The 18,565-nt window shown below is 48.7% G+C and overlaps 1 protein-coding gene across 1 annotated transcript in view; it reads left to right on the forward strand.

Moving 5' to 3' along the window:
• Positions 1-6,891, forward strand: part of LOC118882830 (FERM and PDZ domain-containing protein 2-like) — a 43,647-nt gene extending 36,756 nt beyond the window's left edge. Inside the window, exons 7-10 of the mRNA XM_036829176.1 lie at positions 378-465; positions 2,215-2,341; positions 4,254-4,325; positions 6,417-6,891. Of these exons, the coding sequence (XP_036685071.1) occupies positions 378-465; positions 2,215-2,341; positions 4,254-4,325; positions 6,417-6,638 (509 nt within the window). The 3' untranslated portion in view covers positions 6,639-6,891. The remainder of the gene's footprint in view (positions 1-377; positions 466-2,214; positions 2,342-4,253; positions 4,326-6,416) is intronic.
• Positions 6,892-18,565: the final 11,674 nt, after the last annotated feature.

An 18,565-nucleotide genomic window follows, 5' to 3' on the forward strand; every position in this document is an offset into this window, starting at 1 on the left:
GAAAAAGCAATTTGTGAAAGAGTGTTTTTGTTGTTGCTCTAGGTGTGTTAGAAGAATGGCCTTTAGAGTAATCTTCAAATCTTCCACCATTCTCTGCTTTTCAATTTGAGATTTAAAAAAAAATTAATTTACTATTTGTTGTCCATAAAATAAGGTTCTCTTTGTTGTTAGACTTCATCTTTCCTCCTAAAAACTCCCCCAAACCTCTGTAACTGTTATTTCCATTTCCATTTTTCACATGAGGAAAGAGACTCAGAAAGGTCAAGTAACTTTGTCAACGGCACACAGCTAGTAAGTCGTGATGCTGATATACACACCCTAGGTTGCTTAATTCAAGAAAGCCATGCTCTTTGCCTCTGCTCATGCTCTTTGGTTAGTTTCAGAGAGAAGCACAGAGACTCAGAGCTCCCTGGAGCCCAGACTGAGTGCCTCAGCACACAGTTGCTGCAGCCTCTCTGTGAACAGGTAAGCAGCAAGGTGTATGGGGCTGTGAACTTGGTGTGGGACATTGGTGTGGGACCTGCTGTACCCTGCTTCTTTCTTCTGATTATTGAGAAGTCTGTTGCTTTTCCAGAAAAAGCTGACCCTATTGCATTGGCAGGTGAAAGAGCCACATTTAAGCAGATATGAAGCCAAGGTGATGAGGGGCCTGATGGCAGCTATGGTGTCAGGGCATTCTGTCTCCTCTGGGAACCAAGTTCAGACTCAGTTATGGAACAACATGCTTCTGTTGTTGTTGTGATTATCTATGTCACATGAGGCTGTGTAACAAACAGCCACAAAACACAGTGACTAAAAACAATGATTTATTTAGCTTTTGATTCTGTGAGTTAGGAATTTAGGCTGTGCTCAGCTGGGAGGTTCTTCTGGACTCTGCAGGGTACTCTTGTGCATCTGTGATCAGCTGCACCTCAGCTGGGCAGCTTCACTTCTGGGGGATGGCTGGCTGTTGTCTAGGCAAGCCCTGGCTCTTCACCACAGGCTAGCTAGCCTGGGATTGTCCTCATGACGATGGCAGAGTTGAGGTCAAGAGAGGGAAGGAGGGAAGGAGAAAAGGGAGGAAGGAGGGAGGGAGAGAGAGAGAGAGGTATCTCCACAGAACCTCCAGAACTAGCCCTAGCCCTCACTCCTTCCACCTCATTCAATTGGCCAAAGAAAGCTAGAGGTCAGCCCAAATTCAAGGAGAGGGGAACAGACTCTACCTGCTGATGAGAGGGGGGTCAAAGTCCCACGGTTAAGGGCATGGATCAGGGAGAAGAATTGTGGCTATTTTCAAAATCAGTCTAACAAACCTGCTTGAAACCCATATGGGCCCATATCTTCCTGGACCTGGAACATTATGCATTTTGAAACTTTATTTATATACATCTTGATTCGTTGTCCCTCCACGGATCAGCCAAGGGCTGTAGCCAGCTTGATGTCAAATACACAGCTGGGGCCTTGGCAGGAGGCTGCAGAGTTCACCTCAAAATGCTTTTTCCTCTATTTAATACTCTATTTGTGGGACTTCCCTGGTGGCACAGTGGTTAAGAATCTGCCTGCCAATTCAGGGGACACGGGTTTGAGCCCTGGTCCTGGAAGATCCCACATGCTGTGGAGCAACTAAGCCCACGTGCCACAACTACTGAAGCCCAGGTGCCTAGAGCTCATGATCCGCAACAAGAGAAGCCACCGTGACGAGAAGCCCGTGCACCGCAACGAAGAGTAGCCCCTGCTCGCCGCAACTAGAGAAAGCCCATGTGCAGCAACGAAGACCCAATGCAGCCAAAAATAAATAAACAAAACAAAACTCTATTTGCTATTTTCCCAATGAAAATCACTTTTTTTTTTCTTTCTGATTCCATAAACAATGTGTGTTTATCGTTGAAACATTTTGAACAATAGATAGAATTCTAGGCAGGAAAGTCAGAACCCTCTACAGCCCCATCGTCCTGTGTTCAGGACCTGGGGTCATGGGCCCGGTCTGTCCTGAGCTCAGTGAGCAGAGGCAGGGTCAAAGCGGGGTGAGGAAGAGACGGACTGCACCCTTGTACCTCAAAACAACCCCCGTGGCTCTGCAGCCTAACTTCTCTGGGCCTCAGCCTCCTCATTGACAAAGCGGATATAACTCTTGGGGCGAAGGGGCAGTAGTGGGTACACATGTGTGTGGGGGCTTTTGCTAGATGGAAGCTGTTTCCACTGTTAACTGTTGCTCCTCCTCTGACCACTGGCCAGCGTTCTTCCAGCTGAAGTTCCCCCAGATCTTCAGGAAGGCCGACGGCTCAGCTCTGGTTCTGCTCTCCCAGAAAACTCACGGCTAGCAACTTCTTCTGGAAAGGGTTTCCTGCAAAGAAAGGGAAAGGTGAGCAGAGAGGACCAAAGGGCACTCCCAAGAGAGGTGTGAGCAAGGAGCCGTGTGTGACTGACACAGCAGCTGAAAAGGGGCAGGGTCCTGCCGGGGGTCGGGGGGTGCAGCTTCTCTGGGCTGAGACTTACAGAGAACTGGACTAAAATCATCCTGAACTTTGAAATTCAGGGCAATAGGTGTTATTGAGTGGCCTTGCTGTAGACTCTGTGTAGGACAGAAGGTTGAAGATGCCAGGTCCCAGCATTCAGGAAGTTCACAGCCATTGGCGTAGATGGTGGCAGAACAGGGGAGGTGGTAAGAGAGCTGACAAGGCTGAATATACTTGGAAAGGGCCTTCTGAACAGGTGACATGTGGGAGCAAAGGAATGGGTGGGACAGTCAGGGAGAGAGATTCTCCAGGTTGGTTGGCACATAGGGCAGTAGGCGTTGGACGAGTGTGGGGAGTCGGGGCTCAAGAGTAGCCAGGCCAGCCTGCCCCAGCCTGGGAGTCCATGACGACAGGAGGGACCATGTTGGGTGACCCCTGCTCGTGGTTCCAGGGACCCCTGACTCCTGGCAGGCAGGCTGGTCTCTGCTGAGGGGCCGGCTTGCTACACCTGTGCTGCAGGGTGAGATCAGGGATGGTCGCAGGGTAACACCTTCTGCCAGAAACAGCTCTGGCACCAGCGGTCAGAGCCACTTCCGGTGTTTAGATAAAAAGCATACCTTCCTCGATGCATGATACTGACATCAGCTGAAAAACTGTTTTAATACCCACACAAGCCCACAGTGACCATGGGGATCAGTGCCCCTGGATCTGTGACGAGCCCCTCCCAAGCAGGCTGTTCACTGAGGAGGCTGTCCCTGCCAGGCCTTCTGTCCGAGCATCAGGAGCCCTTTGGGAACGTCAGACCCAGATGCCCCCAGAAGGCCTTGTCTGCCTGTCTGTCTGTTGCAGAGAGATTTGCTTAATGTGCTCAACTAATTAGGGATAAGCTGAGCTCGGGGCAGCCTCAGGACATCCTCTCCTCTGTGGCCCTGGTGCCATGCTCCCCTCCAGCCCCTGCTGCCCTCCAAGGCCACTCTCAGGTCCTCATGAGCTTGGAGGGGGAGGGACGGACCGGCATCAGGGAGGCCTTGTTCATCTTCTTTGGCTTTTCTTCATAACCACTCACTAAAGGTGCTTCTGAGGGACACCCTGGCTGGATGTTTGGCCTCTTGAGACAGAAGTCCTGCCAGGTACCCATGGGGGACACATTAGAAGGCCCACCCAATCCTGTCACTCACTGCTGTTAGATTTGGGTGAGTTTCTTAACCTCTTGGAGCCTCGACTTCCTGCCAAATGGGTTGAGAATGTGTACCCCATAGAGTGCATATTCTCAGCCCATTTTAGATGGCTGGGTCTAAATAATGGTGGCATTAAAGCACTTCCTGCGTCACAAGTGTGCTACAAACATGAAGTATTGTGAAACTGAGAATAGCTCTTCATGCACACTACTGATTCAATATCCAGAGCTGGAAAAAGGTTTCATCGGTTCTAAATCTAAAGGTATTTTCGTTTTCGAAAAATCTTGTTGCATATAATATATATTTATTTTGAGACATATAAAAGACTATGTGATCATGCATGAATTATGACGCTGAGAATGAAGTGGACACCTAACTGAAGAGTTAGAACATTGCCAAAACCACACCCTCTTGTAAGACATCTGCTCTGAGATGCCCAGCCTAGCTAGGGCCTCAGCACAGTTGAGCTCCATTTCATTGAAACCTGCTTGCTGCTGGCTCTGGGCAAGGGAGTGCTGCTAGTGGGCAGGGGGAAGTGAGGCCATGGGAAAAGCCCAGTTCTGGAGCTGGGGGTCCAGCTCCGTGGAACTTGACTTTGATTCCTCTCCTCTACCGTGAGTGACTCTGCGTGTTTCTTCAGTTCTCCAGGCCGGAGTTCGTCCTGCTGGCTGGAGAGGCCCCGGTGATCTTGTATCTGCCTGGAACAATTGTGGTAACTGCTGGGTTAGACTGGGTAGGGCTGGAGGTTGGCGAGGGAAGTGACCAGCTGGGCAGGCCATAAGGCTGACTGAGCTCCGAGGGGCTCACTCTCTCCTCCAGGCACCTGCCAGCCCTTGCCAAGTCACACTCCTACTTCATGTCCTTTCTTCAGCATCCTCTTCCCCTTTAAGAGGAACCCTCTGTGACTTCTGATGAAGTCCTGATTGTCCTTCCAGACGAGCTCTGCCTTCTTCTTCCCATTCAGTCAGGAAATATTCTTGAAGCAGCTAGTAGGTACCAGGCACTACTCCAGACCCTAGATCTCCGATATGAACAAAGCAGAGTCCTTTTGACGTGGAGCTTGCTTTGTAGCATTTATGCATTTGTCTGTTTTCTGGGGAGGAAAAGCCAGTTTCCCTTCCCTTGGCTCTGCTGCCCCAGCTCAGGCGGACCTGGACTGGGAGTGAGTGACAGGCTTGTCCCTCCTGGGGCCCAAGGAAAGAGCTGTGGTGCTGTCGGCCCAGAGTGGGTACAGCCAGTGCCATGCCCTGCTCTGAGATGCCTGACTGGGACCCTTCCTGAACCAGCCCCCTGGGGAGGAGGGGAAGGATGGTGGAATATATAAGCCGGGGGCTGCCCTGGGTGAAGGGTGGCAGAGGTTGCAGGGTAGGGAGTGGGAGGCAGAGACTGGACGGGGGCTGGGGCACCAGGGAACAGAGGAGTTGGCAGCCAGACCCCATTACCAGAGGTGGAGAGGCAGGATCACTGTGAACCCAAGCTCCTTGTGCGTGCTCCAATGGGACATCACTTAGAAAACACACATTCAAGGATACAATTATTACAAATTTCAAGAGGGCAACTGCAGAGCATTAAACAAGCACCAGGTGCTTCAGAGCACCTTCCATACCCTCCCCACCCCAGCATGCGCACATATGGTAAACAACTGCCCCAGGAGACACAGGTGTGCAGGATGGGCAGGAACCAGGGTGGGTTAGAGTGTGCCATGTGGTCAGCCCTGCCTGGGATCATGGGAGAGCTCTCCCTCCCACAGGGTCCTCAGACCTGCACTGGCCCCTGGGGTGTGGGGCTGCCCCTGGGTGTAGGAAGGTCATGGTGTGGTGGCAGGCATGGTCTCAATGGCACTAAAGCCAGCTGTAGTGTCCATCCATGACTGTCTTTTAATGAGGACATTCTGAGGAGGTCTGGGCCAGGCCTCAGTCTAGGCTTTGGGGCACAGGGGATACTCAGCCCCCGTCCTTAGGGAGGCTGGGCCCCTGAGCAGAAAGCCTCAGGGAAGCAGAGAAGGGAGAGGGTGGCTTGACCCTCCAGGCACAGACAAGAGGTCTTGAGCCTGATCTGGGAAACACATAGGAATTTGCCCTGTGGGGAGGGAGAGGAAGAGCATTCCAGGCAGCGGGCAGTATGTGCAGAGACTCAGGCAGACAAGATTTTGTGGCGGCAGAAGATGGGCTGTTCTGGGTGGCTGAGCCCAGGCGACAGTGGTTAGGGTGGGGCTACAGCAGTCGATGAATCTGGAATTAGTCTGAGCAGGGTGAAGAGACAGAAGGCACATCTTTGGATGCAGCTCTGCTGATCAATTTCTCGGTTCACAGTAATCACCTTAGCGCCAGCCCTCTCTCTTCCTTGGATCTCTGCCCACCCAAATTCTCTCTGCTGTGCTCTGTGAAGGCCTGGGGGTCAGTATCAGGTTGTCCAGCACTCCTGGGGGTGTACGATTCACCACTGTGGTCCTGGGCAGTCCTCTCGAGAAGCAGAGCCCAAGGGGCAGCCAGGATTTCTGCAGGGGAGAGATCTGTTACATGTGGCTCCCCAGCCTTCCTGGCCCCTGCAGAGGCTGGCAGAGAGCACGGATCTGAGTCTGGTTCTGCCTTTTACTAACTGTGCAATTCTGGGCAAGTCCCTTACCGTCTGTGAGCCTTGCTTCTCCTCTGCTGAACAGGAATCACAAACGTATTTATCTCTTCCTGTTGTTTGTCAGTTAAATGAGAAAATACATATAAAGTGGTTAGCACAATAGCTAGCCCATGGTAAAGACTCTATGTCTTGTAGTTGTTGTTACAATTTATACCATTCTTGTTTTCAGACCAAAAAAGGGAAGTCCTATTTGGCTTTCCGGACCCTCTGTGTAGTGCTGCTGAACGGGCAGTGCCTGGAGGTGAGATGTGACATCACGTCGACAGTGGGAGCCGTCTTCAGCGCTGTTGCGTCCTTTGCCAACCTTGGGGAGCTCACCTACTTTGGCTTGGCTTACATGAAAGGTAAGTGGCTCCCAGGTAGCTCGCAGCTGGGCTGGGGCCTCAGGTAACCCCAGTGTCTAGGTACCTGAGTGCTATTCCTTCTAACAAAACTGCTTGAGACTGGGACATTGCCCCTTGCACACCTAGACCTTAGTCAGTATGTCAAGTACTCATGTGCAGACTGTCAAGTAAGTGCAGAGGATGGTAAGGAAACAATGCTTGTAAGATGTTGTAGCTTCTGTGATTTGCTGGGTCTGGTTGACCAATCTCAGTGCCTTGAGGTTAGACAAGCAAATGTGAGAAACATTTTCGTCTAGGTGGGAATGCAAAATGGTGCAGCCACTATGGAAAACAATATGGCAGTTCCTCAAAAAATTACAAATTTACCCTATGATCCAGCAATTCCACATTGACATATACACCCAAAATAATTGCAAGCAGCATCTCTCAGAGATATTGGTATTCCCATGTTCATAGCAGCATCATTCACAGTAGCTAAAATACGGAAGCAACTCAAGTATCCACTGACGGATGAATAGACGAGCAAAATGTGGTATATACGTACAATGGAATATTATTCAACCTTAAAGAGGAAGGGAATTCTGACACATAGATGGCTAGATGACACACAGAGGCTACAACATAGATGAGCCTCGAGGACATTATGCCGAGTGAAATAAACCAGTTACAAAAAGGCAGATATTGTATGATTCCACTTATGTAAGGTACCTGGAGCAGTCAACTTCGTAGGGACACAAAGTAGAACGGTGGTTGCCAGGGTCTGGGTGGAGGAGGAAATGGGAGTTATTGCTTCATGGGTACAGACAGAGCTGCAGTTTTACAAGATGAAAAAGTTCTGGAGATGGATGTGGTGATGGGGTTGCACAACAGTGTGAATGTACCTAACTCTCCTGAACTGTATACTTAACTGTGGTCAAGATGGTCAATTTTATGTTGTGTGTATTTTACCACAATAAAAATAAAAAGGAGTCCATCTAATCATCCAAGACTAATGGGAAATCAGCACACCCACCCCAGGAGCCTAAGTTAAGAACCCCTTCTGAAGATCCAGAAGGAAAGGGTGTTTACACCTTCCCATCTCTGCCCTTTTGTTAAAGGGAGTCTTTTATTTCCATCTACCGCAAAGATCCCTTCGTTGTAGTGGAAGCTCTTTAACCACTGTGTGGAGTGATGGGAAGGAGGCTGAGCTGGGATCACACAGGCCTTCAGGTTAAACCCTGCTCCAGCAGCCCACCTTGCTAGGTGTCATGATCTCCGTGTTCCTCTGTTCTCCCATCCCCAGTGGGAGAAGCTTATCAGCTTGTGGTAGGATCACTCAGTGTGCCATGGTGGGTAGAGGGCGGTCCTTACCTATCATAGTTCTCAGCAGACCTCTGAAAAATCCCTCTCCCAAGTGAAAAGAACAACACTATATGCTTCAATGTTGTCAGTTGATGTTTGCTCAACCTTTCCTAAAGTGTGAATAGAAGAACCTGCAGGAAACATTTTTATTGATCTGTAACATGCAGCCTTAATAAAACCAGTGTGCTTGCTCTGGGAGAAAAACCTTAAGGCTTCTCCCCTACTTTCCCTCCCAGTCAGGTGCCCACCCCTGGACCCCTTCCACGTGGACATCCTAGACCTACTCAGCTGGGGCCTCCTGGGTAGATCACTCTAGAGTGACAGTCAGGGGTTTAGATATAAACCCATTTGGGAGGGTCTTCCAGCCAAACTGTAATGGGGATCTGCCCATCCCTTGGGAAGAAGTGACCCAAAGGGAAGGGTGAGTCGGTGTGGGGAGTCAGGTTCAGCAGCCAGGGCTGAGGACACAGTGGGCAGAGGTCTGGACACTGTGTGGTGAGGGCGGAGTGTGGAGAAGGGCGTGGGGCAGAGCAGGGCTGGGGCAGACCTGCAGGGGTTCAGGGGGAGTAGCCAAGGGCACCCAGGCAGGGTGGTGAGGGTCAAGCTTTGCCTTGAGGAGAGCAGGGGGTAGAGGTGGGGCCTCCAGTGGCTGGAGCTGATTCAGCCTCCCTCCCAGAGGTGCTAGAAGACAAACTTAACTGAAGTTGAAGTCCTGAGCTTGGGTTGGTGGAGTTTTCAAGGTGGCAACATCCAGGTCAAAAGACAAAGGTGACTCCACTTATGCCCTATATCAGTCATCTCAGGCTGCTATAACAAAATGCTGTAGACTGAGTGGCTTAAACAACAGACGTTTATTTCTCAGAGTGCTGGAGGCTGGGAAATCCAAGACCAGGCTTCGAGCACGGTCATGTTCTGGGTGAGGGCCCTCCTCTTGGCTTGCAGATGGTCACCTCCTCACTGTGTCCTCACCCAGCAGAGAGAGCCAGCTCTGGTCTCTTCCTCTTCTTACTACACTAACCCTATCATGGGGGTCCCACCCTCATGACCTCATCTAAACCTAATTACTTCCCGAAGGCCCCACCTACAAATAGCATCACACCTGCAGGGGGTAGGGCTTCAATACGTGAATTTGGGGGATACAAACATTCAGTCCATAACACTCTGGCTGGGGAGATGTGGGCATGGTCCAGCTGATGCACCTGGCCCATGGCAGAAATGGAATAAATACTCAGTTCTTTGTTTTTTTAATTTTATTTCCATAAGATGGTAGCTGGGAGGCAGATGTTAAATGATATCTTCTCTAAGATAAATAATCACATTTTCTCCTCTGGGTGCTGAGTTTCTCTTCCTTGACGCTCTCCTCTTTGTCCCCTGTTCTTGGTGCCTCATGGACCCAACAAAGGTCTTGTGGTACTAGCTATCCAGACGACTTGCTTCCTGTTCTCTCCTGTACTCAATTGGCTCTTGTCTGACCCTCCGGGCAGAGCTCAGGGCTGTGAGTCTGAGGGGTGGTGCCTGACCGACTGCTTTTCCCTCTAAATACTCTCTACTTCCATTTCAGGCAAAGAGTTCTTTTTCCTGGACGCTGAAACCAGGTTGTGCAAAATAGCCCCCGAAGGCTGGAGTGAGCAGCCCCAGAAGAAGAGCTCCACGGATACCTTCACGCTCTTTCTGAGAATAAAGTTCTTTGTCAGTCACTGTGGGCTGCTCCAGTGAGTGCTGCAAACTTCTTTGTTTGTTCCTTAAGGTGTTTATGTACATCCAGGCTGACATTAGAGATAATGGGTAGGCAAGTGCTTGACAAACTAATGTGCGTATAAATAACAACAGTTACTGTGGCTGATCTTCTGTTGATTGGATTCCAATATGACAGAAAAGGGGGAAAAGTCAGTGTTTGGGGACAGGCCCTGGTCAAAATGAGAACTTACCCTTTTGTTTCAAACATATGCCAGTCAAGGTCAAGTTCTCTCTCCCCTGACCATCTAACTGAACATCAGTTTTCTCACTTGAACCACAGGAACAAACATCTGCATGGCTGTGGGAAATGACTGGCACAGAGTAGACCTCAATGAGTAACAGGAAGCATGGTGTGGATAAAGGAGACCGCCCTTGTCTTACTGGCATTGCCCTCTGGGTTCTATTGACTTGTATCTCATCTTCTCTCCTTTTTCTGCTTCCCAGGCTTTAGTGGTCTCCCTCGCCCTCAGCATTCCAGTGACCTTTATTCCTGCATCTCTTTCCCAGGCACAGTTGGACAAGGCACCAATTTTACCTGCAGCTTCGGAGAGACGTCCTGGAGGAGAAGCTGTACTGCAATGACGAGATGCTGCTGCAGCTGGGGGTCCTCGCCCTGCAGGCTGAGTTTGGCAGTTACCCAGAGGAGGTAGGGGTGGAGACCGAGGTCCCTTGGGTGGGGTCACTGGAGAAGCAATTATGGGATGGGGGGAACAGTTAGAAATGTGAAGACTGAGCCTGTGTTTTCAGCACCTATCAACCGCTGAGATTGGGGTAAACTGCATCCCTCTATTCATTCATCCATCCATTCATCCAACAAACAAACATCAAGTGTTCTTTGCTAGACTCTGGGGGATACAAAGATCAACAGGTCAAGTTTATACATTGTAATGTAGTTCTAATCTGAGGTCTTGCCTAAAAACAGTAATTTACTAATTTATTGCGTTCTCATAATCACTGGCTTTCAAATGGTTTGTGCCATAACCCCTGATAAAAAAAATGACAGACATTACCACCCAACCGGTACACATGTGTCCATGTAACAGAACTGAGGCAAAAGTTTAGGAAATCAGATGCACCCTTTCTATATGTGATACACGTTGGTATTTCCTATTTTATTCTAGTTAATTTATAAATGCAGGCTATGAACCACAAAATTGATTTCATAGCTCACTAATGGATTGCAGGCTGCAGTTTGAAAAATACGTTTCAGACTACACCAATATCATCTTGCTTTCCTCCTAGCACATCTTCAGAAGGTGCCACCATGTCTGGAGCCTTCTAAGTCCTTCTTCGTCCCCTCGCATTTTTCACCACCCAGCATGGTGTATCCATTTCCTCATCAGTCTTACTGTAGGTCTCTCCATTAGAATGGAATCCACCAGAGGGTAAAGGTTTTGTGTGTTTTGTTCTGCCATTTCCCCAGCACCAAAGCAGTGTCTCAAACACAGGCAGTTTGCTCAAGAGCATTAATCTAAGGAGTGGATGGACGAATGGAGTACAGGCTCCTGGCTGGATAACACTGTGGATAAAAGTCATCCATCAGGGGAGTCAGCAGCTTGCTTGTCAGGGAAATGTAGCTCAGTTCCCAACACCCTGTCCTTCTGACCCTCCCTCCCCTGCTCCCACCTCAGTCCACAAGGACTGAGACTTCACTTTCTCCTCCTGGCACCACCCACGCCCCTGTCCTGGGCAGGCAGTCTCCCAGGGCTGGCCTGGCCCCCGGAACCCCTCCCTGCCCCTTTGACAAGCCTCCAGGCCTGTCACTGCTTACATTGGAGCTCCTTGCTGTCTCCTCAGTCCCCAGAGCTGGGGTGCTAGCCATGCCTAGGCCAGCTCCCTCCTGCCCTTGTACTGCTACTTGGGGGGAGGGGGTCTTGGGAGGAGAAGGGCCCAGGCACATGGATGGTGCTATCAGCCAGGGGTGCCCCGGTGAATCAGTCACCATCCTAGCTGCAGCCTCTTGTCCAGCCCTGTGTGCAGCTCATGTGGACGGGTGGGGTGCGGATTGGGGGGTAGGGAGGGCGGCCTCCAGGGGCAGAGTGTTGGGCTGCCCTTACTAGGCTCTATGGAGCAAAAGAGTGGGCCTGAGTTTTGGGGTCAGACAGAAACCAGGTCCAAACCCTGACTCTTTTGTTAAGTAGCTAAGTGGCCTTGGGCACATTGTCTCTCTGAGTCTCGGCTTTTTCACCTGCAAAATGGAAATAGTAGTAGGTCAAAGCTGCTGTAAGGGTGGAAGGTGGTGACGTACGTATGAGGCCCGGCATGTAGCAACTGCTGTTTGCAAGCTTCCCTTCCCCTACCCCAGAATCAGGAGCGCTCTGCTATAAAACAAAACGAAGACTAACTTTCACTCTATGGATTCAGACACGATGTTTAACCCGAGACCCTAACTCTAGGGCTGATAGTTGGTGGAAACTGTGGGCCAGTTCCACTGAAGGCAGTTGGGAACACGCAGGCCCAGACCTTTCTTATGGGATCACTTGCCCCGAGGCTCCAGGGGCCCAGACCTGACTCTAGGCGCCCAATTCTGGCGACCCCCTGCGCCTTTGGCCTGCCCAGTTTCTGACTGGCCTCACCTAGCTCCTGCCTTAGCCCAATCTCATCCTTCACCTCTAGCTTCTCCCCCAGATCCTGCCTAATCTCAAGCTCTCCAGCTGCTCTGGGGACCAGTGTGGTTCCAAGATGTTCTCTGCTGCCCCTGTGTGGCCTCCAAAGGCAGACTTTTTCCCTTTCTCTCTCTGTGTGTGTGTGTGTGTGTGTGTGTGTGTATGTATAAAGGCAACAGATTACACACACCCATTCATTTGTGCAGCCACTCGCTCAGCCCTAATTTATGGAGGGCCTCCTCCATGCTTGCATCATCTAAGCCTGTGTCAACCCTGCAAAGCTGGTGTTATTTCTATTTGCATTATAGAAGAATTGCACCTCTGTGAGGTTAGGTAAGCTAGTGAGAGCACAGCCAGGACTCACTTTTAGGGCCTTGCTTCGCTATGTGCCAGGCACTGCGGTGGGCACATCAAAGGGCATTAGGGGGTCTCAGAGGGGAGAGCCCCTCCCTGTGTCTGGGTCACTGAGTGGGCAGGAGGAGGAGGCTGGCCCGTCCAGCTCTGCAGGGATTTCACGGCAGCCTTAGCTACCAGGCTGCGAGGTTGGGTGGCACTGCCAGTCAGATCCAGGAGAAACTTCGTGTGCCCTCCTAAGGGGTGGATATTTTGTTTGATAAATGGTTCTGGTGCTGGAAAAAGAAACCATGATTTAGAAACCACTGTAGTGAAAGATTGGGAGCCACTGATGAATTCTAAGCAGGAAGTAACATGATTACATTTGCATTTTAAAAAGGGAGGCAAAGACAATTTGGTACAAAAATAAATCTCCTTAATCACATCATTACAGTAGAACAACTTTCCTCTGGGTGCATTCTCTTCCAGCCTTTGACCACACGCAGGGATTTTATGCAGTTGTAAACGTTGCCACATTCGATTTGCATTCTGCTTTCTCACTCCTTAGTATGTCTTCCCCTGGCCTTCCTAATGAGCTTTTGGGATAGCCACGCGGTATGCCTCAGCAGGGCTGGACCTTTGTTTACTTATTTGTTCTCTCACCGGTGGGCATCACCTAGAGGTACCATGTGAGTGGTAATAACTACTATTATTATTGTTCCAGTTGCTTCTGATCTTTCTTTTTAACCTAAGTGACATAGAAATAAATGTTTGTGCTGGAGTTTTTTTAGTTTCATGCTGACTTCTCTAGGACATAGTCCTAGCAATGAGATGCTGGGTCAAAGATCCTACATACTTAAAAAAAAGCTTAGTAGACTTGTTTTAGAGCAGTTTGAGTTTCAAAGCAAAATTGAGTGGCAAGCGCAGAGATTTCCTATATACCCTTTTGCCTCCGCGTACATATCTTCCACCACAATCAACGTCCTCCACCAGGGTGGTACATTTGTTGCAATTGATGAACCTACATGGACATATTGTTATCCCCCAGAGTTCATAGTTAATATTAGGGTTTGCTCTTGGTGTTTTACCTTCTATGGGTTTGGACAAATTTATAATGACATATATCCACTATCATAGTATCATACAGAGTAGTTTCACTGCCTTAAAAGTCCTCTGTGCTCCACCTATTCGTCTCTCTTTCTCCACCCATTCGTCTCTCTTTCTCCACCCAACCCCTGGCAACCACCAATCTTTTTATTGTCTCCATAGTGTTGCCTTTTCCAGAATGTCACAAGGTCAGAATCATCCAGCCTTTTCAAAATGGCTTATTTCACTTAATGATATGTATTTATGTTTCCTCCATGTCTTTTCAACTTGATAGCTCATTTCCTTTTAGTGCTGAATAATATTCCATTGTCTGGATGTACCAGAGGTTATTTATTCATTCACCTACTGACGGACCTCTTTTGCTCCCAAGTTTTGGCAACTATGAATAAAGCTGCTGTAAACATCCACGTGCAGGTTTCTGTGTGGACATACATTTCCAACTCCTTTGGGTAAATACCAAGGAGCATGATTGCTGGATCATATGGTAAAAGTATGTTTAGTTTCATAAGAAATTGAAGAACTGTCTTCTAAAAGTGGCTGAACCATTGTGCATTCCCACCAGTAATGAATGCGAGTTCCTGTTACTCCACATCTTTGTCAGCATTTGGTGTTGTCAGTGTTCTGGATTTTGGCCATTCTGATAGCATTCTGAATGCTTTTTTATGCACTGGATTGCTGAGCAATTTCTTTCCCTTTGTGTCTCTGAGCTGAGCTCAGAAGCGGCATGGGCCAGCCCTCGGCTGGAGGATTCTCAGTCCACAGCTACATGGGGACTCCTGTGCCACACCAGGAGCATGGGGATGTAGTGGATGCTGTGCTGTTCCCTTCAGACCCCCTCATCAGACCGACTTGCCCAATCCCAGCCCCAAGAAGGCCAGATGCTCCCGGCTCCCAGCTGCCTCCCTCATGGGCAGTTGTCCTCAGCTGTGGGGACCTGTCTTGCCCAAGATTAGACTGGGAGGGGCTTCCTGAGACTAGGATGGGCTGATTCAGGAATACCAGGGAAGGGTCAGCTTCTCCATCTGCCAAGCTCAACCTTCCTCATTCCTTACAGTGAACCCTGAGACCATGCCTCCAAAACATCTGCCTACCTCTCTCTGCTCTGGAGTCTGTACCAGGGAACCTAGCATCAGACAGCAAGTGATGCTGAGTCATGATGATCTTCCTGCAGCTCCTGGTGGGCTGCAGCCTCAGGTTCCCAAAAGAGTAGACTTGATGTAGGCTCTGGCCTGGGGCAGGGTGTGGGTGTCAGATCTTCTCTTGTTCAGGGGACAACTTCTTGATCACCTTGTTGTGGAGAGACGGTGCCACAGCCCAGACCTCCCTTGTGAGAGGGGACAGTGTACTGGTAGCACATGCAGACAGAAGTGCTAAATGAATACATAGAAACAAAACTTTAGGGCCATGGTTTCGCTGTGCCTTTTGGGAAGTGGAGTGGCATTGTGGAATGTGTGAGGCCTTTGGGGGATGAAATCTTCTTTCTGTCAGTTACAAGTGGTGTGACCTTGGCCCTGTTGAATGATTTCCTTTCTTGTTCATTTTGTGCATCTTGGCAATGACAATAGTAATACTGTCCTCATAGAATTACCGTGAGGATAGAAAGAGCTAACGTGTTCTGGGCACCACGTGGCATACAGAAGGGGCTCAAAAACAGGTGGCTTCTTTCCTCTCTCCCTTCTGTTCCTGTCATCTGGTTTGGCCCAGCCTCTAATATGGTAGGAAATGATATCCCAATGGGCACTTTAAAGGAGCAGACAGGCTTCTGTTCTGCTCAGAGTCCCATAGAAGGCGTCTTGGTGGCACCTCTTTTCTTCTGCATCTTTCCAGCAGGTAGAGAGTAAAGCCTATTTTCGAGTTGAAGATTACATCCCCGCAAGTCTGATTGAGAGGATGACGGCTCTCCGGGTCCAAGTCGAAGTCTCAGAGCTGCACCGTCTAAGTCCTGTGCTCTGGGGAGAGGATGCGGAGCTGGAGTTCTTGAGGGTGAGGCCTTTGGGCTCTTGAGAGGGTGTATCGGTGTTCAAGGGCACATAGTCGGCAATCCCCTCCAGAGATTTCTCTGGGGCTGGATGTGCTCAGACCCACAAGGGAGTATGACCAAGGGACTTGAGCCTTTGGGAGGAAGGAAGCTCCATCGCCCTATGGGGCAAGGAGAGACTTTTGGAAGCAGGTGGCATTGGAAATGATCCCCCCAAATGGGTAAGATTTATTGGGCTGGGGTGGGTATGGCAGGGCCTTTCTTCAATCTTGGAGCTCACAGTCGCTATTCAGTGAGTGGGGGGAGACCACATTTCTCATAGAGACATTTCTGATGACTGAAGTAAAAACCTTGAGTGTGAGCCAAAAGCAAAGCCATTGGAAGACTTCAAGTTTGCAGCCTTCCGGGCAACTGTTCTCAACACAGCACAGGTGGTGTGGTCCATATATATGGGTGCAGCTCTGGTCCACTCTTTCTTTGGCCCTTTAGCAAAAGCAGTGATATTTCAGTCCCTTATGTTTGTGGGCACACAGAGCCTCCGACAAATAGCTTTTGCTCACTCCACGACTTACACCTGCAGTGGACCAGGCACAGTAGGAAACAGAGACAGAAAGGACATGCTTCCTGCCCCCAGGGAGTCCCAAGTCTTGTCAGGAGGACAGATGGGTACCCAGAGGCATGCAACACTGTGATAACTGCCCAATGAGAACAATAACAGTACCAGTTACTTTACTTCAGGGTGGGAGGAAATGGCCGCTCTGCCTGTGCAGGTAGAGCTCGGGGGCACGTGGGAGGAGGCCCCCCAGCTTCCCCAGGGTGATGTGCCTGGTGGGGCCTTTAGAGCTGGGGATCAGTTTCAAAAGGAAACTCCAGGATTTATACATTTCTTTGTACAAAAGTCTCCTGAAGCGGGTAGAAATATTCTGTGTTTTCTTGCCTTTGATAGAGACAGTCATTTGAAAGCAGAACTGCCAAGGTGAGGTCTGTCCATTTTTTTTTGGTCAGTCACTTGGAATTGTCTGCAACACCTAGCACAGTGTAAACCCTCAAGCATCTCATTTGAGAAGCCCGGGCAGAAAGGCGCTCACTGTCTTCCATTATCCAGACTTCATGTGCGTTCCTTGTTAAGGGGATGCAGCATTCCCTTGACGAGAGACAAGTGGGGACTTCAAAGCCATCAGCACACATCTGATGGAAAGTGGCCACAGGACCATAGAGCCAGCGGAGAGACTAAGGACTCAGGTCTGAGCGACTCCTGCAGGCAGACGATGTCTGGCCCGCCTCTGCCCAGGCCCTGGCTTAGTGTGCTGGGCTCACTGTGTCCCTCCCTCCTTCCTCTGGTTGAAGGATGACAAGTGGTTGTAAAGGAAGCCACCATCTCATAAGCAAAAATGCAGGAAATTCTTTAGGGCATATCTTTGCTTTTTAATCGAAGTATAGTTGATTTACAATATTGCGTTAGTTTCAGGTGTACAGCAAAGTGATTAAGTTATATACATATATTGATATATATTTTTTCTGATTCTTTTCCATTATAGGATATTACAAGATATTGAATATAGTTCCCTGTGCTCTACAGTCAATCTTGCTGTTTTTCTATTTTATATATAGTAGTGTGTATCTGTTAATCCCATAGTCCTAATTTATCTACCCCCCCCCCCCCACCGCCCACTGCTTACCCCTTTGGTAATCATAAGTTTGTTTCTATGTCTGTGAGTTTGTTTCTGCTTTGTAAATAAGTTCCTTGGTACTATTTTTTAGATTCCACATATAAGTGATACAGTATAATATTTGTCTTTCTCTGTCTGAGTTACTTCACTTAGTATGGTAATCTCTAAACTTTTTTTTAGTCTTTGATGGAAAACACTAAATAGATTTGATTTGTATGCGATCTTACCAGTTTCAAGGAACACCTACTGTGGTTCCCCACAGTTGTTGGTTGGGCTTGCTGATGCTAGGCCTGCCCATGGTACAGACACATGGACTAGAGAGTTCTTGGTAACCCCCAGACCACATTGTGACCCTTCTTGTTACGGCTAGTGTTTGTTAAACAAGCCCTCTCCTCCATGATTATAAAAGTAGACGTTAGCTCATGATCCTGCCCCCTGGAGACAGTACGATTACATTTGAGTATATTCATCCTTCTCTGTGCATTCACATGTGTACATGCATATATATTTAAAATTGGGTTTATATTATATAGTCAGTTTTGTGTTTTTTTATAATCCCATCTCACTAAAATTTTGAAACTTTATTTTGAGTCAACACATGGGGTACCCTAAATTTTTTCTCAATACTCTGTTGTTTGGCACATAAATTGTTTTAAATATGGGACTATTTTAAACAATACTGAGGTTAGTATTTTTACTACATAAGTCTTTAGCTGCATTTCTGATTAATTTCTTGGGAATAGACTCTCATGAGTGGAATTACAGGGTCGAAGGTTAAGAACATTTGAAACATTGTTGGTATATATTTCTGACACTCTACACTGCAGTCATTTCATTCACTTCATGTCCTCTCTACTAGGTTGTAAATGTCCAGAGGGTCTTGAATCCCCAGAGCCCAGCACATAGCCCAGTTACTCCATAAACAGTCACTGGATTGTTTAATTATAGCTCCTCGTGGCTCCCTTTTCCATTATCAGATGGCGCCTATTGGCCTCCGGTTCACTGATGACTAATTCTGCTATTTCATCATCTCACACTAGAAGGAGACTTGGCAGAAGTCCAGTTTGGGTACTGCTAAATAACATACTCTGTCTGCAAGATTCACAGTTATATTAGCATATTAGTCCCAGAACAACCTGTTCAAGGTTAACTCAGTGTTTTCCAAACTTCTTCAACCATGGAACCATCTTTCCACATAACTA

Source organism: Balaenoptera musculus, chromosome 16, assembly GCF_009873245.2.
Source record: "Balaenoptera musculus isolate JJ_BM4_2016_0621 chromosome 16, mBalMus1.pri.v3, whole genome shotgun sequence".
Taxonomy (NCBI): Eukaryota; Metazoa; Chordata; class Mammalia; order Artiodactyla; family Balaenopteridae; genus Balaenoptera; species Balaenoptera musculus.